Raw genomic sequence first — 24820 nt, forward strand, 5'->3', positions numbered from 1 at the left:
TAGAAATTATACAAAATATGGACTTAACAATTGTATATTCATCCTTAAAAATAGCAATGATAGCAAGTCTTTAATTATAACTATTGATTAGTTTTTTTGTCAATGTTTTACATATAATATTGATATTTAGTTTATTGGAAAGAAGGGGCAGTGCAAAATAATAAATACACATGATTAAAGAAAAAGGCTATTTATTGTCTGTAGAGTCCGGCCAAGGTGTTAAATAAAAATAAACAAACAAAATACTTATTTTCAAGTATTAAATAGCATACTTTTAATTTTTTTGTTAAATGATATGTAAACTAACAAAATATATACTTTTAAATCTGTTTTTTATACTATTTGAAAACGGCCTTAACAAATCAACATTCATCCTTAATATCAATAATGAGAAGACTATATTTATGATTGCAGACCTTGTAAATTGTAGTTAAAGACATATCTTACCTGTGTTCCCCCTCAGACCTTTATTTAATGCCCTATTTTCTCAGGGACACTGAAACGTATCCTCTCCCCCGCGATGCATTCTGGTACTTTATGTAAATCCAACATGGCGGCCGCCTGCACCACCAGAGCCCTCCGTAAGGTCGGCGGTAGTATTTTGGAGTCTCCAGCCTCCTTTCTGGTGGGGAATGTGAGCGCTCGCGGGTCCCGGAGGACGTACGGTACCGGAGGGTACCGGTCCAATCTGCTGTCCTCTCTGCGGACCGGAGGGTACCGGTCCAGGGTGCTGGGCTGCACCGTCGTCCTGCTCGGTGGAGGTTTGGGTTTATATCAGACTGTGAAGTTCAAGTTCCAGCAGCTCCACTTGGCCGAGGAGGAGACCAAGGTGAGTCCGCTCTCCAGAGCCTCTAACGCGGTCACACTGTGAGCCGGTGTCCCGTTGATCACCGCTTGCTCCGGTGCTCCATTGTTACCTAACTTCTGCAGACAGGGTCACCTGAACTAAGTCCTTCACTCCACCTACATTTAGTATTGACAGATTAAGTTACTAGTTACTAGTAGTGGCATGTAACAAGGTACATCTACTCAAATACTGTTGAATTAGGCTACTTGTACTTTAGTATTTCAATTGTATGCAACTTTATACTTCTACTCCACTACAATTCAGAGGGACATATTGTACTTTTACTCCACTACATGTATTTGACAGCTTTACTCACTTTGCATTATTAATACAAAAATATACATTAACTAATAAATGATGAAGTATTTTTACAAGTTAAACATTAAAGTGATGAACACATGAATGCATCAATAATTATACTCCAGTAATATAATATATGATTCTGTAAAATTAGCACTTTATCTTTTGGTACTTTGAGTATAATTTTAAGCTAATAGATTTGTACTTTTTCTACACTGTTGAGTCGGTACTTTTACTGAAGTTAAACCTGAGTACTTCTTCCACCACATAATATTATACATTAAAATGTTGTGTTAATATTTAAATGACTTTAGTTTTCTTCTGAAACTTTGACTTTAATGTTTCACAGTTCATGAATACTTTCACATTCAGCAGATTGTGTCTACAGTGCTCTCTGAGTTCAGGTGACCTGTAAAAAAAACAGCAACTATATATTAGTGTACGTCAGACCTGCAGCGTCTCTCCTCTTCTGCCTCGCTCCAGGTCTCAGCAGGACGAGGTCTGGCGTTGACCCTGTACCAGTACAAGACCTGTCCCTTCTGCAGTAAGGTGCGAGCCTTCCTGGACTACCACGGGCTGCCGTACGAGATCGTGGAGGTGAACCCGGTGATGAGGAAGGAGATCAAGTGGTCGATCTACAGGAAAGTGCCCATCCTGATGGTGGATAGCGACGTGGTAAGAATGACAACATGTTTCTTCACCTCCGGTTCTGCAGAGTGAAGCCGATGCTTCACGTCATCAACCTGCGTTCTCTCTAGTGTCCACCAGGGGGCGACTCCTCTGGTTGTATAGAAGTCTATGAGAAAATGACTCTACTTCTCTCTTGATTTATTACCTCAGTAAACATTGTAAACATGAGTTTATGGTCTCAATCTCTAGTTTCAAGTCTTCTTCAATACAGCATGATGTTCATTTAGTAAATGATGGTCCATTTAGAGTCAAACAGACTATAAAGCAGGGGATGCTTTAGGGCGGGGCTACACAGTGATTGACAGGTCTCTACGTCACTCCTCCTCAGTCCAGATATGGTCACTTCCTGTTCACTGATTGCAAAAAAAACAACATGGCGACAGCCGTAATCCAAGATGGTGACCTCATAAATTAACCCTCCGTGTCTTTTTGTCTTTTCTCTCTGCAGCAACTGAACGACTCGTCTGTCATCATCAGCTCCCTCAAGACTTATTTATTCAGCAAGTAAGTTGTCGCTTCACTCATGTGGTTGTGGAGCTCAAAGCATTGAACTCATCGTCAGAAATTCTGCAGAAATGTGTCTTTCCATTTAAAATGTCTCAGGTTTACTGGATAATCTCCAGACGTCACAGATTAAATTAATCTGCAACTATTTTGATAATCGATCAATCGTTTTGAGTCATTTTTTTTTTTTTAAGTATAAATGTCAAAAGTGAGCTGGTTCCAGCTTCATAAATGTGAGATTTCTATGCTTTTCTTCATCATACGTGACGGTAAACTGAAGATCTTTTGGGTTTTGGTTGGTCGGATTAATAAAACACTTGAAGACATTACCTTTGACTGTGGGGAATTATAACGACTATCTTCATACATTTTAGAAAATTTAAAAGGCGATTAATCAAGAAAATAATGAGCAGATTGAATAAAGAAAACATTCGTTACTTTTCTAAACTTGCCCGGGCAAATAAAACCCAAACTATGATGCATGTGTGTCCAGCACTAGAGGTAAGGAAGGAAATATACTGTGTGTTTGGTGTGTGTTTTGTGTGTGTTTTGTGTGTGTTTGGTGTGTGTTTTGTGTGTGTTCGGTGTGTGTTCGGTGTGTGTGTTTAAATGTGAAAGTTTTGTCGTCCAGGGACAAAAACGTGTCGGACATCCTTCGCTGCTACCCGGAGATGAAGTCTGTGAACGACCGCGGGAAGGAGGTGACGGAGTACTCCAACAAGTACTGGGTGATGCTGGGCGAGGCCGAGGCCGCGGCGCTCTACCCAGAGAAGGACATGCAGAAGTAAGTCCTGGTTCTGGTCCCAGACCGGATCCTCGTTAAAGTCGGCAGGTCACAATAACAGTGTGTGTTTGTGTGAATATAAATGTCACCCTCCTCCTCATTGACTGACCTCCACGTATATAAAGCTGCCTCGCTGTTCACACTCCAACATGTTTAAATAGGTGCAGAGAGAGTTGGTTAACGGCTGTAACACGTACTATTGCTTGCGGTTTAAGTGTTAAAATGTTTTCCAGTTCTTATTCATCTGTTGAGATTCTTTAGATGCCGCTTAAAATGTAAGTGCAAAATGCATCACTTTTATTCATTTTATTTGTGAAAGTAAGATCTTTTAAAATCTCTCTCTGGTATACTCGGTAGTGTGGTTGTCGGCATACTCTTATTTTGAAAGGCTGCTGTCATCCAATGGCTGCGTTGCACACCTGTAAAAACAGTTGAACTGTATAAACTGGTTTGTGTTCAGAGAGGAGATGAAGTGGCGTCAGTGGGCCGACGACTGGCTCGTGCATCTCATATCTCCCAACGTGTACCGGACCACCGGCGAGGCCCTGGCCTCCTTCGACTACATCGTGCGTGAGGGAAAGTTCAGCACCTACGAAGGATTCTTCGCCAAATACGTCGGCGCCGCCGCCATGTTTCTCATCGCCAAGCGGCTGAAGAGTCGGTGAGGAATTCTTTAAAGGGGTTCAGCTCCAAACGGTCTCCGTTGTGTTTACGAAAATGTTTTTAATGACAGATTTTCTTTTATTTTGGAGGTCAAAGTAGTGATTCTTCTTCTTCTTCTTCTTCTTCTTCTTCTTGTTTTTGGGTAAACAGATACGAGCTGCAGGACGACGTGAGGCAGGATCTCTACAAGGCCGTCAACGACTGGGTGGCAGCCATCGGCAAGAAGAGGAAGTTCATGGGAGGAGATCGTCCCAACCTGGCCGACCTGGTGAGAGGACGCACCCGCCTGTCTGTCTGTCTGTCTGTCTGTCTGCCTGTCTGTCTGTCTGCCTGTCTGCCTGTCTGTCTGTCTGCCTGTCTGCCTGTCTGCCTGTCTGTCTGCAGGTTTCTCGTCCCTTTGGGGATCTGCAGACAGTTCTTAAAACTCAGCATCAACTTTGAGATAAAACATTTAGAATTCTCTCAAATGCTACAAATGTTCTGTTCTTCTCTTCAAACTTTGTTAGTTTTTATGCACTCATTCTGATATAAATGTTTATTTCTAACTGTATTTTTAATTGTGAGAGTGACAACTAAACTCCTATAACTCAACACAAACGCTAACAATTAGCATGTTTTATTATTATTCGGTGCTCAACAGTTTAGAGAAGCAGAAGCTCCCATCCAACAAAGCTCAATATATAAATAAAATAATAATATATACAAAGAATCTAAGACATAAAATAGTGCATTAGTTTAAATAAAGGGATCAAATATAAAATAATATATGTATAATTTGGTAGAAAGTATACACGTTAGTAGAAGTATATAAAGTTAATGTCTGATAGTAAATGTATGGTAACATGTGAACTTCAGGCTTTTGGTATAAAACGTGTTGATTAATAATTCATTATTAGTCTGTAAAATGTCCTTTAACGGCCACCGTACAGACGATAAACATCTGGTGAACATCACGGCCTCTCAACGCTTACAGAATGTGTTTTGGTTGAACCGTTTCCTCTGCAGGCGGTGTTCGGCGTGCTCAGAGTGATGGAGGGCCTGCAGGCGTTTGACGACATGATGGTGAACACGAAGGTCAAACACTGGTACAGACGCATGGAGAGGGCGTCGCTCAACCACGAGGGCCGCGAGTGAACCAGTGAAAGAACGCCGGAGAGACTAAACGGTAAACTGCCAAGACGGACGGACGGAGACCGAGAAACAGGAAGCAAGAAGACCCGCTTTTATTGTGGAAGGGGTTTGAGAATCCCTGATAGACGAATGAATTCAAACCTGCAGCCGTTTATGTAGATGGAGAGATTAAACGCATAAATACTGTCGCCTTATATCTGATTTGACCGTTTAATTATGAAGCTGCTGCTGTGGAGGAATTATCCAACCGGCCTGATGTTGGAGGCGCTTTACTGGCCTCTACTGCTGAGCTGTAGGAACTGCAACAAATTAAACAAAGTTTATCTTTGAAGCAGCGATTTTGTTAATTTACTGCATTGTTTTATTTTTCACTATGAGGAGCTCACGAATCGTTCCTTTAATACTTTACAGTCTGCCGAGTTTCCATGCAGATCTAGAAGTGTATGTTTCACACATTTCCAGACTCTGAAAGGTTTCACAATAAAAGCTTAACTCAAATCATTTTCAGTCTTCACCATGACCAAAAAAAACGGTTCCGACATTAGTCTTCATTCTTTGACTGAACGTGGTTTATTTCAGCCGGTCTCAACCAGTTTGTTTGTTTTTGGCTCCTGCAAGAACTCAAGTGCTGCTTGTATTTATGAAAAATAAAAAGTAAAAATCTGTTTTTCTTCACATTTGCTCAAAGTTTTGTTGATAAATATGAAGGTTTTAGCTTCTAAACCTCTGAAAAGGAAAATTATCTTTAGTTGGAGATCAATTAAACATCGCTGAGTTAAGTGTTTTGGTCCAGTCGACTCAGACACACTAAGTTTATCATTTAAAGGCTTTGTCTGGAAAAAAGTGATCATTTAGATTTATTTGTGTGAACTGGTTTGAGATCAGTTTATTTCAGGTGATTGTTTAACTGATGCAGGAATCAATGAGCTCATCTGCTGTTCTCTTCAGGGGTTAAATTATATTAAATAGAATAACTGGTGATCCTCCAGTTTGAATGTATTAATCCACAAACTGCAGATGAATTTCTGAATTAATTTGATTAAAACCAACTCGATGTGCTTAGTTGTTAAAAGGTAAAAATAAAGGAAACATTGAGTCATCACATATTTTGTGACAGCTTCTCTTAAAGCCATCAGCTTCCACACGTTATATTTTTAATAATTTAAACTAATTAGGTTAATGGCCTCATTTAACTTGGTGTTTCGGTGCATAGTTCCCATTTTCATCACTGAATTGTTTTGACCCTCACGAGGCTCCGTAGAATCGTGTAATCTACAAAAGGAGGAAAACTAAATCAAAAGATGGCAAACTGAGTAAACTTTTATTTCAGACATTTGGTTCACAGATGAAGACGATCGTTCTATTAACACTAATAATCAACATTCAGATTTCAGTTTCAACATCAAATCTTTAGTGTTTCAGAAACATAGCGACTGACGCGCTTCAGCAGTTAAACTTCTCTTGATAAATATAATCACGACTCAACAGCTCTTCTGACCCACAAGTCTTTGCTCCACATGGTGGATTCATAAAAAAAGTTAAAATCGTTCCAACAATCTGAGCGACTGTTGAAATAAAAACAGGCGGCAGAAAGAGTTTAACAAAGAGCTTCACTAGTGACCACCGTTCAAACCGCTTCAACACTGTGATCCTGAACGTCTACATCCAAACAATCACAGCAAGACCTCATGATGTAGACCTCAAGATCAAGATCATGATGAAGACTTCATGATGTAGACCTCATGATGAAGACCAAGACCTCATGATCAAGACCTCAAAAACTCTTTCAACAGATGAAGGTTTAGAAGTATTAAAAAAAAAAAATTCTTCCAAACATGTTGAACTCATTCAGAGTTCTGAGAGACGTCCAGTTAAAGTGAAGTTCATGAGCGTCAGAAGCAGCGTTTCTTGCCTGATCACCGACTAAAGTCTCCCTCCACAGTCTCCCCCCCTCCCCCCATTCATTCAGTCCTGTACAGCGTCACGCCGCTACATCCAACATGGCGGATCCTCTTCCTCCATCACGAGCCCCAGAACATGGAGCTCAGCTGTCCTTTAGGCGGACGGATCTGTCGGCTCTGCAGCGACGTCTACGGCCGAGGAGGAAAAGTTCAGTTTATTCTCAAGAAACAAACTTTATAAATGAAGAGTAAACACACACACACACACACACACACACAGAATAAAACCGTGTGCTAGGGTTAATGAAGCTTATATATAAAACAAAAAGAGTATAATAATACTGTTATTACTAGCAGTGGGTAACGTACCTCTAGAAACTGTTTGAGTCTGATGACTGAGCCCATCTGTCCACTGCTGGTGACCGCTTCAATCCTAAACACACATTTATCACATCGCAAGTTAAACTTCAACTGACTCTTACAAACTACAGAGATAAACATACTTTAAATATTTAAATGAGCGAGTACCTCGGGAAGTATTCCTCTTTGAGCAGCAGGATGAGCTTCCAGAACTGACTCTGATACTGTTTCATCAAAGCGTTCCCACAAACCTGAAGGAGACACAAAGTATTCAACTCATCTGCATAATTAAACGAGTATGTGGCGTATATTCTGCCTTAATATTCTCTCGTGTGTGCGTGTGTGTGTGTGTGTGTGTGGACTCACCTCCAGAAAGTCGAACAGCAGCGTCGCCGTGATGTCGGCCAGAGGCTCCATGTTGAGCATCTGAGCCAACCAACGCCAGCCGTTGTTCAGCCCGTGAGGAGCCGCCTGGAACACACCGAGGAGAACCAAAAGGTTTAAAGACGCCGAGTGACATTAAGTACATATTAGTGGAGGAGGGTCGCCTCTCACCGCCTGCTTGGAGCCGTAGGGCCACCTCAGCTGGATGACGGCGGCGTAGAGCCGGATCATCCCCGACATCCTCTTCAGGAAACTGTCCTGACCTTCGACCCCGGAGTCGTCCACGCGGTAGCCGAGGATCCTCTGGTACTCCTCCACGGCCGTGCCGTCCTTCATGGGCGGGTAGTGAGGGACGGCGTACGGACACTTCCTGTGCAGGTGAGCGAGGATGAGCTCACCCACCCGAGGGTGCAGCTCCCAGACGCCGGACGCCACCACGGCGATGGGGAACGCGGCTTCGTGGTGAGACGCCACCTCCTCCTCTCCTTGTTTCTACAGTGGGGGGGGGGGGGGGGGGAGATAATTAATCCCAGGAGGAGCTGCATCGTCATTTAGTCTGTTGTGTTTTTTTTGTATATTAGTACACAACTTTCTAGACTAAATACTACGTCATGTGTTGCCACAGACACAGAAAAAAAATACATTTTAAACATGCAAACGTGGATTCAAGATGATGCAAACACAACGCTCGGTGTAGTTGTGCACCGAGTCGTCCTGAACGACCCACATTTTGGTTTCTTGGATGAATCGCATCTAAACACAGACTTACCACAAACTTCTCAGCCAGCTTGAAGCTGACGAAGTCGAGCCCCTGAGGATGCTGGGAGGTGGAGATGTTCCGCCCCCCCGACACCACGGCGCGTCCCGACAGCAGCTTGTCAATCTTGTCGAAGATTTCTCGGAGCTGCGATCCGGAGTTGCTGGAGATCTGACTGACGGGGATGCTGGCGGCTTTCTGCAGCTCCAGCTTCAGCTTCTTGGTCTTTAAATGCAGAGAAATCAACCGTTTAACCGCTGCTCGCTCTCTCTCATATATTCTCAAATATCTGCTCAGATATTTGTCCTTTTACTTGGTTTATAGTCATTTACAGTGTTTTCTTTTCTTCAGAAAAACACACAATTTAAATGATAAGGTCATAAACTAAAGCTTTGGTCCGTTAGCAGCCCAAATAGATAATAAAGAGCAACGGAGCGATGTTAGTCGCCCACACGACGCTGGTTAGAGAGCTGATGATGTCATAGACTCAGGTGTTTACTGAAGCTCTCGCTCACCTGAGCGTCTTTAGCGGCGTGGAGTTGCTCGAAGGACTGCGCACACTGAGCAGCCGACTGCTGCAGCTCCTTGTACCACTTCAGCGTTCCGTCTTCAGCGCTGTTCTGCAGACCTGTTGGAGGACAAATGTTTAAACCCGAGCAGCCATGTTTGTCCTCGAAGCTGCTCTCAAAAGGTATCCGTCTCTATATTGATAATGATCAGAGTGATGCACTGGACTCGCTCACCTTTCCTCTTGGCCTTCTCTTTGGCCGACTCCGCCGCCTTCTTCTGCGCCTCCTGCTGCACCTGCAGCTCCTCCCGCTGCCTGCGCTGCTCCTCCTCCTCCTCGTTCTTCTTCTTCTTCTCTTGAGCCTTGGCGACGTCCTCCTGCATGAGGCGGATCAGAGCCCTCATCTCGTGGAGGGCTCGCTCGGCCACCGTCATGTCGTCCACGCTGGGAAACTCTCCCTGGAAGAAAAACACACAAAAAACAGGTTACAGAGTCCGATGAGAGGTCTGATGAGAGGTCTGATCCACTTCAGAGATCCGGTTCTAGAGGTTCAAGACTGGAGTCATCCTGAACCAGGAGACCTGAGAGCAGCTCGGAAGAAAAACACGCGTACGATGTATATAAAACACACAAAGCACACATTATATTAAAACTGTTATGAAAAGGTTTGGGTGATATTATTGTTGTTAAGCTTTATTTTCTCTTCTACACCAGTTTGTTTACATCACGATTCTGGTCTTAACTTGTTGAGAACCACATAAAACACAAACCAGGTTGTAATAAACAGATTATCTGATAACAAGGATTTTCCAGCCATCAGGAGTCAGACTCACCTCTGCCGTCTTCCGCACCACCTCCGACAGCTGTGAGCACAGCTGGTTCCCGCGGGTGCAGTAGGAGCCGAGGTCGGTCCTGGTCTGGGTGGACGGCTCCAGCAGCTGGTTGAGCTGCAGGATCTCCTCCTGGATGGTGTTCAGGTTACGCAGACGCTCGCGGCCGTCCGACTGCCGCTGACGCTCGAGCTCCGCCTCCCGCAGGCGCTGCTGCTCCGCCTCCCTCAGACGCAGGTTGATGATCTGACAGCGAGGACGGAAAATGTGTGTTTATGCCGAATAAAAAAACAAAAACTTGCTGCTAACGGGAGACGTTTCGTTCTCCGATATATACACGAATGCTTTGACCCCTGAATCTAGAACACGTCTCTGAAGACTTTTATCCGGTTTTTGATGAGATGCTTGATAAACAGCAGCAGACTTCACGGACTCTCCAGACCTTTAAAGACCATCATACCTTCATTCTGTGTCGCTGCTCTTCCTTCAGCTTCTCTTGACGCCCGATGCTCTCTTTAGTTCTGCAGGGCAGAAAAGTGGAGAACCAGAACAGTTATTAAATCGACACATAAATAACATTTCACGTTCAGATTCAGATTGGCCGTCCTGGTCTTACTCTCGGTCCATCATGTCCCTCATGCTCTGGAACTCCTGCCTCTGCTTCAGCTCCATGAACTCCTCGAAGCGCTTCAGCTGCTCCGACTCGGAGCTCGCCACCACGGCCACCAGCTGCTCGTGCATCTCCTGCCGCAGTTTGAGCGCCAACTGAGGAGACACGTTCAAGACGTCCACCAGGTCAGACTCTTTGTTGTTCATCACGTTTAGAGTAAACAGGTTTCATACGTATACGAGGACCGGTGTGTATAAAACACACAACAAACGGTCTGAACTTTGACCTACGAGTCATGACACATTCAGCCAAACGTGGGACAAAGAGCGTTTTTAAAAAGAAGCTTATAGTAACTTAATAAGTAACAAAGTCTAAGAGAACAACATTATATATATGTATACAAATGTACTGAAACATGAAAGCTTATATAAACATAAATAAGTCAAAGGAATAAAAAATAAGAAAAGCTAAGTTAGTTTAGTTTTCTGTTGATTGATTAATCAAACAGTTTGTCTGTATCATTTATACTGTTGTATAAAACTCTTTGACCCTTTAATCCACCGTTAAATGTTGACTTTATGTGATAATTAAGATTCATAATGTCTGACTTTGGCCTTTTCTCGTTTTTCCTCCTCAAACTTGATGATGCGCCCCGCCGTCTCCATGGCTTTGGGCGACAACAGAGAAATGGAAGGAAGTGAAGCCGGACAGAGAAGCTCGCTGACGTCTTCCTCTGGATCTTCATCCTTCAGCTCGTCACCAACGGCCTGCAGCACACCGGGGACAGAGTCACAGGAAGTCATAAAGAAAGTGTGCAGCAGTTTTAATTTATACAGAAGAAAAGCACAACAACCACATGACGCTCAGCAGGACGACAGACTTGCCTGCTCACGCTCGGTGCTCAAAGACGGCACTGCAGAGAGCACGCTGTGCCTGGCGTTGGCGTTGAGGTCGGGGATGGATCCCGAGAAGGAAACCGAGGCCGAGATCTCACCGGAGAGGCCGGGGCTGGAGCCTCCGGAGCCGGGGCTCAGGAAGCAGGACTTCTGGGGCGGCAAGGAGCCGAGACGCTCCAGAATGAGCCCGGAGCGAGAGGACAGGCTGACGGCCTCTTTGCAGCCGGCCAAAATATCCTGAAGGAAACACAGAAGCATTAAAACCTCACGTTTACTTCACTTTTCCTTTATTAAAGACGGGATGACTACACACACACTAAGCTCCACTGATTGTATCATGTACACACACATTACAAACACACAGCAACACTCAGACTCTTCTTCTACTGGTTATATCACTGCACAGCATATACAACAAAACAAACCCTTCATGCAAAATAACTTTCTACAAACTAACAGCATGAAACAAACATTTAAACACATAAAGGACCATCAGTCCTCTCACTGAACACAATCAAACTTTTGAACAGTTGTGTAAGTTTTGACACAAAGAGACGTGACAAATGATTAAGGAAACGGTGATTAACTATGCAGTTCTTGTGGTCAACAATCTAATAATTGTGGTAGTTAAGTAAAGTAAAAGTACAATATGTACTTTTGAAACATAGTGGAGTAACTTAGCCTCCACAAAGTATAAAATGGAAATCACGTTACTCCATTAAAAGTACAATAATCTAAGAAATAAGACAAGTTGAGTGCCTTATATTACTATACTATATATAACCACATAATCATTATAATTAATATAATATATTAATTATATTATAAATAATATAATTATGTTAGATTATGTGTAGTATAATTATATTATTATTATTATTATTATTATTATTATTATTATTATTATAATACATTATATATAAGATAATTATAATCATATAATATAATCATACATACAGTGCACAACTGTGTATATTTGAGGCTGTGTATGTATGTAAATTAAAATCCCAGGTTAACGTGCGTCCATGTAATAATGAAAGTGAACTAATGTCTAATTAAAGTGACTCCAGCTGCCTCTCATTGGTCTTAACGGTGATTTAGCTAACTGTGCTAATTAACTAGCCAGCCGTTAGCTAGCCAGCTAACGTCCAGGTTAGCTTTAAATTAGCTTTAACCTCACCTCTCCTCTCTCTGACCAGAACGGGTCGTACGTGATGTTTCCCTTCGGTGAGTTCTTTAAAGCCTGTAAAGTTTCCCATCTTAGATTTGTTGCCGGCATCACGAAAGAAGGATAAACAACAACTACTAACTGCGGATATCGTCGGGCTTAGTTTTGAATCGCCGCCGGATATGGTCACATCAATTACAATCCGACGAGGAACAACCCGTCACGATGCTTCCAGTTGGGAAAAAAACCGTGACTTATTTCTTTAATAAATAACATTTCATGGCGATACAACCTAAATGATGTAACTACTGTAATAGTTTGATTTTAATAATTAGAGCATTTCTGACCTGATGGCTCAACCGGGGAAACCATAGTATTACACTCCCGCATTTTTTAAATGACCAATATTTGTGCGGTTTGCTGTACACAAATACTCATTTCACACCAAAACTTTAAATATGATTAGAATACGACACGTGGCCAAATTCTGCGTAAAGATCCTCCAGCATTATCCTTAATGTAATAGTGTTACATATAGTTTCTACCTGCTCCATGGTGCAGTGTTACAGCGCACTTTCCCTGAAGTTATGCATGTTTACATTTAAATTTAACACGATTCTTTTGTATGAAATAGATACCGAGTTAAACAACAGACTCAAGTGATTTATAAAATATCCAAAATGTATTTCTTCTGTTTTTATATGTTTCAGAATAAGCAAGAATGTCTTGAATTATCAAAGTTATTTATGGGGTTTGGCATTAGACACAAATATTTTATTTAGGTATCATTTTAATTCAGACTAATTAAATAAAAACTAGGGTGTTTTTTATGTGTTTTATCAGAACCACAATTATACATTTATCAAAAGGTGAAAACTTTTTAATTGACATGAAAGATGGAAGATTTGAAATAAGAGAAATCATCAGAATCAAGAGTTATGCAGGACATTATTTCTACAAGAGCATATAAATACATTTCAGGCAACTACAATGTGAGCACTTCATTTTAAAAGTTTTTTATTCTTTTCATATATATATATATATGTGTATATATATATATATATATGTGTATGTATATATATATAAAAAAACTCATTGAGGTCTGTTGCAATGCTTTCAGGATGGAAGAATGCTCGTCAGCTCGCAAGCAAAGAGTCACTGAACACGTTTCCATATGAGGTCTTGAGAAAGTGAACGTAGTTCTGCAGACTGCGGTTTGTGGAGTCCGACTGCTCCAGTCTGTCCTTCATGTTCTGCAGCTGAGTGTGGAAACGACGCTCCGACTGAAGGGAAACGCACAGAAACAACAGATGAGGACCAACAGTTTGTCCAACGTAAAAACAAACACGGACATCGTGACGTACCTCCTCCTTGCTTCGCTGAAGCTGACTCTGCTCTGTTTTCGCTCGGCTCAGCTGACTCTGCAGGTCCAAAGCTTTAGACTGAGACGCTCTCTCTTTGGTCAAAACCCTCTGCATGCTGTCGTCCACCTGCAGGAGGGAACACTGGTTGAGTTTAGGTTTTCCTCACTAGAGATATCTAGCTTATAAATAAAATCATTTTTAATTACTCTACTTTTAGATCGTAGACGTGTTTTTATGGACTCTTATGGTTGGCACTTTGATCTGCAATTCTTGTATGAAAGTTGCAATAAAATGTTATTTAAAGAGTAAAAGAGAACCAGCTCAGACAGTCGGCCCCAAATTGCCTTCAGTATCTGAATGTTGACTTCCACAAAACTCTTCCTAAATAGTCCTAAAAGCTTTAACTGCACTGAATACATAGAAGCAGCATGGAGGTGAATGAGCACAAGGTCGGGACTATAACAGGTGACGAGAGTCAAACATTGAAGTTGTTATGTGAAGGTTTGTTCCGAGGATGCTGGAGGAAATGGTGAAAGAAGTGAGTGTACAGGAAGTCCAGACCTGTCTGTGTGCGTCGTCCAGAGCCAGTTGCAGCTGTCTGGACAGGACGCTGCACTCGCGCGTCTTCTCCTCCAGCTGCTGCTGAACGCTGCGGATAGTCTCCTCCTTAGACGGGAGAGCCTGAGACATCTCTTCGTTTTCCACCGTCATGTCCTCCAACCTCCTGCGACAGACAACACAGAAATCAGTTAGAGAAAATGTATAGAAACCATTTCTGTGTTTTGATTTGTCTGCATTCATTGTAGCAAAAGTACGACAAAAAGACCAAAACAACTACAAAGAGACACTAAAATACTACAAAGACATCAAAACAACTACAGAAGGATGCAAAACGCAGGAAACAAAGAGAACACAAAGCAACTCACGACTATGAAAAGGGGCAAAACCACCATAAAGAGACACAAAATGATCCCAAAGAGACACAAAACAACTACAAACGATGTCGTCTGTGTGTCTTGTTCCTGTGTAGGGGAGATGTTCTGGCCTTTTGCATTTCTGTGCTCATTGTCTCATAAGTTGCCCGTTGTCTCGAAGTGTCTGTACCTCTCTAAGTTGTGTGTTTTCTCCATGAGAACGTTGTTCTCCTCCTGCAGCAGCAGGTTCCTCTGCTGGAACGTCTCCAGCTGAGTGCCTTGCTGTTCCACCTGTGAAGGAACACATGTAACCATCGGTTATGATGGAAATCCTCCTCCTGTCACTGCTGTCCCCATTAATCACTTATACACAACAAAAGAGAGGAAAATACAGAAGTTTCCCTTGCAGAAGCTCTGGAACTCCAGACGTCATCTCTCCAGATCCCGTGACTTTAGTCAAAAACCTTTGACTTCAACAAACTAACAACACAACAACGTAAACCTTCTCTTCAACTCTCAAAGCGATACCAAACCTCCCAGGTTCTTTCAGTACCTTGTGTCTGACCTCAGCGAGGGCCGAGTTGTGCTCCGCGTTCCTCCTCTCGTGGGCGTCGGCCTCCTGCCGGGCGCCTCGGAGCTGCAGCTCCGCCCTCCTCAGGCGGTCGGGCAGCGCCTCCAGCTCCCCGAGCCGGCCCAGCAGCTCCCTCCTCACCAGCTCCGTCTCCCTCTCCAGGCTCACCGTCGCCCCCCGCGCCTCCTCCTGTGTCGCCTCCAGCTTCAGGCGGAGCTCCTCCGACTCCAGACGCACCTGCTGCACCTGTGCAGAGAAGAGTGACGTCACTACTGACACAGCAAACAGCCTCTGGGGTCTGAAGGGAGATCAGATCTTCAGATTTATTTGTGATTTATTTGCAAAAAAAGGGCGTGTTTGCAGAAACCGGTTTGTCTTTACATTCACTTTGCAATCACACGGTAGTGGAAGAAGTATTCAGATCCTTTACCGCAGTAAAAGTACTACTACCCCGCTGTGAAAATACTCCACTACTAGTAAAAGTACTGCACACTTAAATAAAAGTGTTATCAGAACTATGTAACAGTAAAACTTCAGTAAAAGTACTAATACCACACTGTGAAGCTACACTGTTAGAAGTAAAAATCCTGCATAAATCTTAAGTAAAAGTATATTTGTAATATCACACAATGTACTTTAAGTATGTCAAGTGAAATGATTGATAGTGCAGTAAAATGTTCCCGACAGTGTTTTACTATCATCCATCTCTAAAAAGAACAAACTGCCTGTTTTCTGCTTTGTGACGATGCATTTTCCATCTGATCCGATGGTATTTAGGATTTTCTCCACACATAAAGGAAACACTTCATCCAGTTTATCGTAAACATTCATCTCTGAGAGTGACTTCACCTTCTTCTTGTATTTCTCCACCAGGTTTTCGTGCTTTTTGATCGTTGACTTCAGCTGACGGGCTTCAGACTGCAGATCGAGGAGCTTCTCCTCAGAGGACGTCAGCTGACCCTAAATATGATGAATGAACCACATTTCATTTAGTGATCAAATACCATAAAACATTAGAAGAAGAATCTGTTAAAACAGAGAAAATGTAACAAACTTTTCTGTCAAACTTTTGTTGAAAAGATTTACTTTTATTAAGAGCTGACAAATAAATCCAATAAACCAAAATAATCTAAATAAACACTGCGCTATCATATGATAGTGTTTATTTAAATGAACTACTGACAGGGTTCAACACATTTTTACCAATTAATGTACAAGACTTTTCTCAGACTTTGAGGCACATTTTCACGACCATACTTTCTCTGAAACGTCTGTGCATACATAGAAAATAAAAGTCTGAGGTTAGTCCAGTCAGAGAACAGTGATGTCACTGATCCTCCTGAACGTTAGAGAAATGTTTAAACAATATAGAATTTTCTCAGTTGATCTTAACTGAACCCCATATACTCTATTATGCAGGTGTTTGTGAAGCAGAATTTCCATAACTTTTCCAAAACTCTCTTTTTAAAAACTTCTCCGCCACCTAAACCTGCTATTTTTAAATTCAAAGACTTCTCCAGGTTTCCCACGACTGTTGAACACGTACTCATGGGATATATTTGACTCCGTGTTATAGATTTGATGTTTAAAGGTACCCTGAGTCTCTGGCTGTCCAGCTTGGTGGAGGCGTTCTCAGCGCTGAGATGATGGAGATGATCCCTGAGCTCCTCCCTCTCCGCCCGACTCCTCTCCTCCGCTGAATGAAGCTGAGAGTTCAGCTCGGTCGCCTGACTGTGAAGGAAGCAGCTGAAGCTCCAGTTATGCTGTCGTCACAGTTTATCATACGTCTTAAATTCATAAAGTTATATCTTCATGTCGCTTCTCTAGACTGTTATACTGCACATTTCACTCTTTAAACATTTTATTCTTATATTATTTATTAATTTAAAGAGTTTAACAACTGACTAGAATAAATCAGAAAGAAATGCAAAAGATGAATTTCTTTAGAACCATATTTTTAGAAAAATACATTTTAAAACATTAAAAAGTAATATTATTAAAAACATTTAAAAGTAATAATTATTAAAAACATTTAAAAGTAATAATTATTAAAAACATTTAGTATTTAGTATAAAAAACTGCTGCAGAGGGAACATTATATGTGACTATTCTTACTTCATTATACAAATCTAAATTCTATCATGAAACGCCTCCATAAATGAGTGAAATGAGTGAAATGAGTGAAATGAGTGAAATAAGTAACTGTATTTTTGGGCTGTACACATCATGATGGTGTCTCACGTATACTCACAGTCTGAGAGCAGAAACGTCTTCTTCCAGACGTCCTTTAGCCGCCGACTCTCTAGAGTGGCGGAGGCACCAGTCGCTGGACGAGGACAGAGCCTGAGCCAACTGGGACTCCTCCAATAAAATACACAACATGTCTAATTCATATTTAGACGGTCAAGTTACTTCACATCTGGATCATTTAGAAAAGGTTGTTGAGTCTTCTGAACAAAAGAGGAAAGAGCTACAAGACAAGATTCACAGTAAAGTCAAACTCAACAGGTGAGAAACTGTTAATTCCCTCCAACACGTCTGTACTGCATCCTAAAGTATTACCTGTATCCTACTGTATGTACCGAATACTACTGTCTGTACTGTAAAACTACATCCTCCACATATGTTGTAGTTTTGTGGTGTTTTTTTGTGTCCCTATGACACAATGCATTACCTTGTAACCACTCGTGTGTTTCTTTAGAATACTGCTGCTGAACTTCCTCTCCACTTGATTTGCATAAAAGCTCATGAACATGCAGGATGATCCACGGAGAGGTCTGCGGATCATCCCGAGGAACCAGGACTCTGTGTCCAGGACCCGTCTCTGCCCCTCACACGTGTCTCAGACATCGTGGCGTGGACCCTGAGATACCTCTGAACACTGACCTTCTCCTGCAGTTTAGCAGCGAGCTGCCTGGTGGACTCTTGGGCTCTCTCGGCCTGCTGGGTCAGCAGAGCCAGCACCTCCTGGTCCTGACGCCCCTCCTCTTCCTCCTCTTCCTCTCTCCGCTGCCTCAGAGCCTGCAGCTCCTCCTGCTGCTGCTCGTGGCTCTGCTGCATCCTCTGCTCCACACAGACATCCACACGTTTCAATGGTGGAATGTAACGAAGTACATTTACTGAAGTACTGTACAAATGTGAGGTACTTGTACTTGACTTGAGTATTTTCTGTTCATGGTACTTTATATTTCTACTCCACAACATCAACAGCTTGAAGTTCTTTTACAAATTAAAATTTTTGAACAAAAAGTATACAAAGAGCTTCTAAAATATGATTTGTTATAAATTAAATTATCCAACAGTTTAAATTAAAAGTTTAAAGTACAACTGAAACGATTAGTTAGTTATCAAAGTATTTTGCTAATAGTTTAAGTAATTTTTCGTGCAAAGATAAAATAATTTATGGTTTCAGCTGAACAAATATGAGATTTGTTGCTTTTCCTTTTAATTATTTAAATCTTAAATTATTATGAGTTTTATTCCGTTTTTAGAGTTTTCTGCATTGAGTATTTTTACTTTTAATACTTCTAGTACATTTTCCTGAATATACATACTTTCCATAAAGAAACAGGTTGAACACAGCGCTTTATACTTAAATAAAGTATTTTTATAGCGTGGTAAAGCTTTTAAAGATAATAAAAGTCCCTTAAAACAGTCTGAAAGTGATGAAAAGCTTGTTTCAGATGAGCCACATTGTGAAAGACCAGGTAACACTTTATAAAACTAAATAATAACAAGAACATGTAGAACTTCATCAGCTCCTTTATTACTCAGTTAGTGCAGTCGTGCTACAGAGAGCATTAACAGAATAATGTATCCTATAAGGTAAACAATCCTCTCTAGGGTTTAAATTTGCTCATAACCATCACTTTATCAATACATATCTTAATATGCTACTCAGGATTAGCTATGAAGAACTAATGGAAGTAGTTTATTCCTCGTACGTGTAGTAAGTTTAAGTTTGAACCTACTCGGCAAAAGAAAAACCTGCTTCTGATCTGCTACAGTTTGTTTCAGAGTGTTTTCTAAAATCCTCGTCATATACGACATCGTTACAGTATCACCGTGCTGGATGCTGATCTAGTACCACTGACTGGTCGTGTAGTGAACAAAAGAACAGAACTGAATGTTCAGGTGTGCGCTTCATCATATTTTTACGATCACAGACCTGAATCTGAGCGGCCAGGTGGACTTTTTCTGCTTCTGTTCGGTTCAGCTCAGACTCCAGATGGTCGCGGGTCGACTGCAGGATTCTTGAAAGTTCCTCCGTCGTCTTCACGTTGTCCTGCCGAGAAAGAAGAGAAGCAGACGGTGAGGGGGAGTTTATGTATTTGTGAACACCTGAAGCTGGAAAAGGGATAAATGTGATGTTTAGAGGAACATTTACTGTTTTAGTCAATGGAGTCTTGTGTCTTTGAAGAGAGAATATAGATACCAGCTTCATTTCTCCGTCATAAAGCTCTGACTGACAGCATTCACTTAGACCGATACTGATGCTTTTAGGAGTCTAACATACGTCCACACTCCATCTACTGTCGTGAAACACTGACGATGGAGAAGAACCTCATACAACACATCTGAACTATTCCTAATTAGAAGGTGTGTGAGAGATTTTCCACCGAGCTATGACAGAACACAACTTGTGTAAATGTTTTCGTGAACAGATCTGATGGTAAAGTTTCAAACCTTTTCAAAGTCCAAATGCACGGCCAGCTTAGAGGCCTCCTTCTCCTTGTTGGTGAGTTTAGCCGAGAGTCTCTGGAAGAGAAGCAGAAACACAAGAAGCATCTCATCAGATGTCTGGAGGCTGAAGATAACGTCTCACCTCACATGACCAGGTGATAGTCACTCACAATGTTCTCTGCATCACTGTCAGTCAATCTCTTCTTTAAGGCGTCTCTCTGTTCCGACCACACCGATGATTCTCTCTGTGGATGCAAATACCAGTGAGAAGAGACTTATTGACACTTGGTTCTCCTTGATTTGCTTCTGCTGCCTCCTTCCTGTACCTCGTATTCCCTCCACTCTCTGAGGAGCTCTCGCAGGCTGCGATTCGTGTTGTCAAACATCTCGATCTTCTCCAGCAGCAACTCCTGCTGCCGTCCCAGTGACGCTGCGTGCAACTTTGACAGCCGCTTGGCCTTAAAAAGATAAAATAAAAGATGAATTAAAAACATGATCGTGTACTGCAAAAGAAGCCCTCCGCCTCCATCCATCCTGCTTCTGTCCTTCCAGACTTACCTTAGAGAGGCTGTCGATGGTTTCCTTCAGCGCTGTCAGCTGATTAGCGACCGCTACGCCGTCGATTTCTGCTTCTACGAGCGTCCTCAGGAGCACGTCGGTCTCTCTGTGTTGACCCCGAGAATCGGACCTGTCAGCAGATACGATAAGATAAACGGTACGATAAGATACGTTAAGATAACATAAACTGTACGATAAGATACGTTAAGATAAGATACGATAAGATAAATTAAGCTAAGCTAAGTTAAGATAACATACGATAAGATAAACTGTACAATAAGATACGTTAAGATAACATAAACTGTACGATAAGATACGTTAAGATAAGATACGATAAGATAAATTAAGCTAAGCTAAGCTAAGATAAAATAAATGGTACAATAAGATACATTAAGTTACGTTAAGATAAACTGTACGATAAGATAAGCTAAGTTACGATAAAATAAACGATACGTTAAGATAAGTTAAGATAAGATATGTTAAGATAAACTGTACGATAAGAGGTATGATAAGATAAGCTAAGCTAAGTTAAGTTACGAAAAAAATAAATGATATGTTAAGATACGTTAAGATAAGATAAATTAAGCTAAGTTAAGATAAATTAAGCTAAGCTAAGTTAAGTTAAGATACGATAAGATAAATCAAGCTAAGTTAAGATAAGATACGTTGAGCTAAGCTAGATAAAAAGTACATAATTTGAATGTGTTTTCCACACTATTAAATTTGTGAGTTGTATTTTGACACTCTTACTTCTTTAAATGACGGAAGCTCTCTTGCTCTCTGAGGAGGACGCTGAGGTTTTTAGATACTGCATCGAGCTCTTCTTCCTCCTCCTCCTCATCATCACGTCGATATCCGACTCTACTTTCTGATCGATGCTCCGCTCTGCTTCTCTGATCACAAGACACAAACAAACAGGTTACACGTACAACAACAACAACAAATACATATCTGTAGTATCTGCAATCAAACCAGGGGCTGAAAATATTCTTAGGATATTCAAGCGCTAAAGTATTTAAAGTACTTTTTAGTGTTTACAAACAGAAACCTATAATGCTACCTCGTATACCTTCAAATTCAGTTTTCTTTCAGAGCAAATTCCAGCCAGAATATCCCTTACTCTCTCCAAATCGTGTTCATCTTCCATCATATATATATATATATATATAATATATATATATATATATATTGTTATTTAGCTCTAGTTGAAAGCCTTGCAGTGAGACATAAACACTGTAAAGAGACCTGACACTGGTAGGAACCCACGTCTCTTCTGCAGGACAGTCTTCCTGGAGGAATCCACGGTGTCCGCACCTTCGGCCTCCCTCCATCTCCCCTCACCTGGGACGCTTTTGTACGATTCTGCATCAAAAAGGAGGAATTCCACAGGTAAAATCACATAAAACTGTATAATGGAGTGATGATTTAGTCTATTTCATTGTTAACTCTTTAAGAAAGTATGTTAAAGGGGGACAAATTACAACTTACTGTAAAGAAACTAACAAATGCATTTACTAATTAGTTTTAATTAAATGCAATTTTTGAGTAACGAGTACTTTATATATAGTATTTCTATTTTCTGCCACAGATTCCTAATTATAATAATAAAATAATTAATGTATTTATATATTAAGATAAAACTGTATTGATCTCTTGATCTACCCAGCAGTATATAAAGTAATACAATTAGCTTAATTTCTACCGGCTGCAACATTAAAAACACCTTTTCATCAATAATAAAACATGTATTATTGTGAAATAATGTATTCTGCATTATAACATTCTGATACTTCAAGTATCTTTTGATGTCTTTGTAGCTCAAGTAAAACTTTGAATGCAGGACTTTTACTTGTAGTAGAGTATTTGTACATTGAGGTATTTTGAGTACAATATCTGAGTACTTCTCCCACCACTGTGATTTTCACAAATTAGCTGTAAAATACAAAATAGAGTCACATTACTCTGCGTTATTTGGGATGTAATTTTAAAGTGTATCCTCATTCATATATCGTCAAAACAATATTTCCAGTATAACAATCCGGTACAATAATTACCTGTGGACTCCTCCTCATGTGCACGTGTACAGGTGTGGTCTCCGGTACGTGCACGTGAACCGGTGTCGGTGAATCCCGGGTTTTCATTATTTTCGAGACGTTACAACAACAATCAGACCCCGTTCAGAATCAACTAAGAACCAGTGTTTCCATGATAAATCTCGGCGTTTTGTCTGTGGACCGGACGGTTGTTTGAATCGACAACAATGACACCTCTGATTGGCTCATTTTCAGTATCCCGTTCTGTGATTGGCGGAGGATAGTTTACGATACGCGTTGCCCGTGGTGACCACTGAAAGTAACGGCTGGTGTTTAAATTAACCGTTAAAACGCCCATATTATTCAATCTCCTTAGAAACAACGTATATAATATATAATTCAACTGAAAATTTGTGTTTTACTCTCCCTCTTTCTTACTCTAAAATCAGAGGGAGCACTACGAAACCCAAAATGGAGGACACCGCGGTTACCACATAAAAACGTTTTTGAACAGTATAAATGCAGTTAAAGTACATTTAAATGGCTTTTCGAGTAGAGTAAATATCGATTTGACTGTTTTGTGACTGTAAAGTTAAATGTGCGCAGTTTAGTTTTTGCTAGAGGAGGAAATGATTGAGATGACTGCATTTCCGGTCTGGCGCTTACTTCCGGCCGTTAGTTAGCAAGCTAACGCAATTTATTTTTAAGCTAGACATTTCTTATGTTCACTAATCACCATACAGTACAAAAATGGCCATTACGCTTTAGTGCTTCTTGAACTGTTAAGTGGTGGATCTGGTGTACTTTCGATTGGTAGTTTAATACCGAAACGACACCCATCGATGCTAGCTCACCTCAGCTAAAAACAGCTAGCTAGGAGTTTAAGCTAAGCTAGTTTGTGAATCCATGTGCGTGAGGGGCAGCAATGATGCACAAGCGGAGCATGCGGCTGCTGGTGAAGCAGCTGGAGAGGTTAATAATGCAGTACATTTCGTTCGCACTGCTGTTTCATTCCGCAGCATACCAGCCCGGTGAGGCATGTGCAGCCGTGGCGGAGGGGGGCACCAGCAGCGCCGCTACCCTGCTACTGTGCAGGGCGTGCGGCCACGAGCTGGCGGTCGGGACCGATATCCACTTCGTGGCGAGCCGGCTGGCGCTCTCCAGCCGCAACGACACGTCGATCGGGGGCCGAAGGGTTAACGTCCAGCTTTTCGAGAACCCGCACGGTTACCAGTTTGAAGTGATAACGTTCAGAAAGGCGGACGTTACCCAGCACTGGCCTGCTAATAAACACTTCTCCTGGTTCCCGGGGTTCTCGTGGACGGCAGCCACCTGTCCACGGTGTAAAACTCATTTAGGTGCGTACGTACCCACGATGGTGCCAAAACACATTTTCTATTAATGGGAGAAGTTTATAGTCTTCATACTGAGAGATGAGACAAACTTCACTTAAAACACCAAGAAAACATTTTTCTATAGACTTTCATGCCCATTTTTGTTCACTTTCTACAAAGCATATGGTAATGATCCAATTGTATTTGTGAAATACTTTAATTCAGTAGGGTCAATTTAAGTTTTTTTATGTTTCAAGTCAAAGCTCAGGTTAAGTAAAATAATTTGTATACATATTTGGCAACAATATTTAAATAATTTTTCATCTCAAATAAATAGTTATGCAGACTGATGGTTCTCAAAATATATTTGCTTGATTCCCACCACTGAATTTACATTTTATTTATGCAATACGGTGCCTATAAACTTAAGTCACCTTTGCGTTTCTGATTCTTTTCTACCTCCAACATCCAGGTTGGGCCTTCCAGCCGACTGACTGGCCGGACACGATCACGGAGAACAGATTTGAGGAGTCGGCGCACACCTTCCTGGCTTTAATCACACAGCGTCTACTAAGAGAAGACTTTGCTTCCAGCCTGCTCGTGACTCCAAAATCCTTCAAGAGCTGAAGGGACTTTTGATTGTACGATTAACCCAGGTGCCTTCGCTGCTACCTAAATCTAAAACTGTGTAAATAAATGTTCTATGCACCCACTCCGAAGACTCCCACACGTGTAAACACAGTAAGTTTTATTATTGTAACAAAGCAAGTTTTACACCTCAAATTTAAAACAGTTTCTTTCCCACCCGCCCAAATGAAAGGTGATTAAATGCAACTTCTATGAGACGACAGGTCTTATTTTATTTTACCCATGAAGCAGTTAGGGGGCCAAAATTTACAAGCTTGTTTTTTTTTCCATTTTGTTCTTTATTAAAAATGTCATTTCAAATCTCATGGATATCTGTAAAACAATACAATGAAAAAAAAAAAAAGTCCCATAGAAATGGTGTCAAAATAACCACTCCCCAAAT

At 41.3% G+C, this 24820-nt stretch overlaps 4 protein-coding genes across 4 annotated transcripts; 2 read left to right on the forward strand and 2 right to left on the reverse strand.

Moving 5' to 3' along the window:
* Positions 1 to 520: 520 nt before the first annotated feature.
* On the forward strand, positions 521 to 5594 carry ptgesl (prostaglandin E synthase 2-like; the record flags this gene model as incomplete). The annotated part of the gene is made up of 7 exons (XM_079161699.1): positions 521 to 829; positions 1631 to 1822; positions 2286 to 2341; positions 2973 to 3125; positions 3586 to 3786; positions 3939 to 4056; positions 4794 to 5594. 7 exons carry the CDS (start codon positions 521 to 523, stop codon positions 4920 to 4922), a joined length of 1158 nt encoding a protein of 385 aa, XP_079017825.1. The 3' UTR covers positions 4923 to 5594.
* Positions 5595 to 6229: 635 nt separating this feature from the next.
* On the reverse strand, positions 6230 to 12483 carry gle1 (GLE1 RNA export mediator). Its single transcript, XM_079161609.1, has 14 exons — positions 12346 to 12483; positions 11154 to 11402; positions 10878 to 11036; positions 10276 to 10424; positions 10120 to 10180; positions 9663 to 9905; positions 9065 to 9287; positions 8837 to 8949; positions 8334 to 8546; positions 7736 to 8056; positions 7547 to 7651; positions 7349 to 7431; positions 7190 to 7253; positions 6230 to 7009 (listed from the first exon to the last, which is right to left on the reverse strand). Exons 1-14 carry the CDS (start codon positions 12442 to 12444, stop codon positions 6941 to 6943), a joined length of 2151 nt encoding a protein of 716 aa, XP_079017735.1. The 5' UTR covers positions 12445 to 12483; the 3' UTR covers positions 6230 to 6940.
* Positions 12484 to 13279: 796 nt separating this feature from the next.
* On the reverse strand, positions 13280 to 22564 carry LOC306697077 (outer dense fiber protein 2-like; the record flags this gene model as incomplete). The annotated part of the gene is made up of 17 exons (XM_079160819.1): positions 13280 to 13616; positions 13698 to 13823; positions 14259 to 14421; positions 14802 to 14902; positions 15165 to 15428; positions 16032 to 16142; positions 16778 to 16913; positions 17434 to 17543; positions 18069 to 18245; positions 19351 to 19467; positions 19869 to 19940; positions 20036 to 20110; positions 20192 to 20323; positions 20424 to 20553; positions 21174 to 21316; positions 21690 to 21785; positions 22478 to 22564. 17 exons carry the CDS (start codon positions 22562 to 22564, stop codon positions 13470 to 13472), a joined length of 2187 nt encoding a protein of 728 aa, XP_079016945.1. The 3' UTR covers positions 13280 to 13469.
* Positions 22565 to 23265: 701 nt separating this feature from the next.
* LOC306697727 (uncharacterized protein) lies at positions 23266 to 24659 on the forward strand. The gene is made up of 2 exons (XM_079161757.1): positions 23266 to 23814; positions 24263 to 24659. Exons 1-2 carry the CDS (start codon positions 23382 to 23384, stop codon positions 24415 to 24417), a joined length of 588 nt encoding a protein of 195 aa, XP_079017883.1. The 5' UTR covers positions 23266 to 23381; the 3' UTR covers positions 24418 to 24659.
* The last annotated feature ends 161 nt before the right edge of the window (positions 24660 to 24820 follow it).

The sequence above is a fragment of the Pholis gunnellus genome (genome assembly GCF_910591455.1).
Source record: "Pholis gunnellus genome assembly, chromosome: 6".
Classification (NCBI taxonomy): Eukaryota; Metazoa; Chordata; class Actinopteri; order Perciformes; family Pholidae; genus Pholis; species Pholis gunnellus.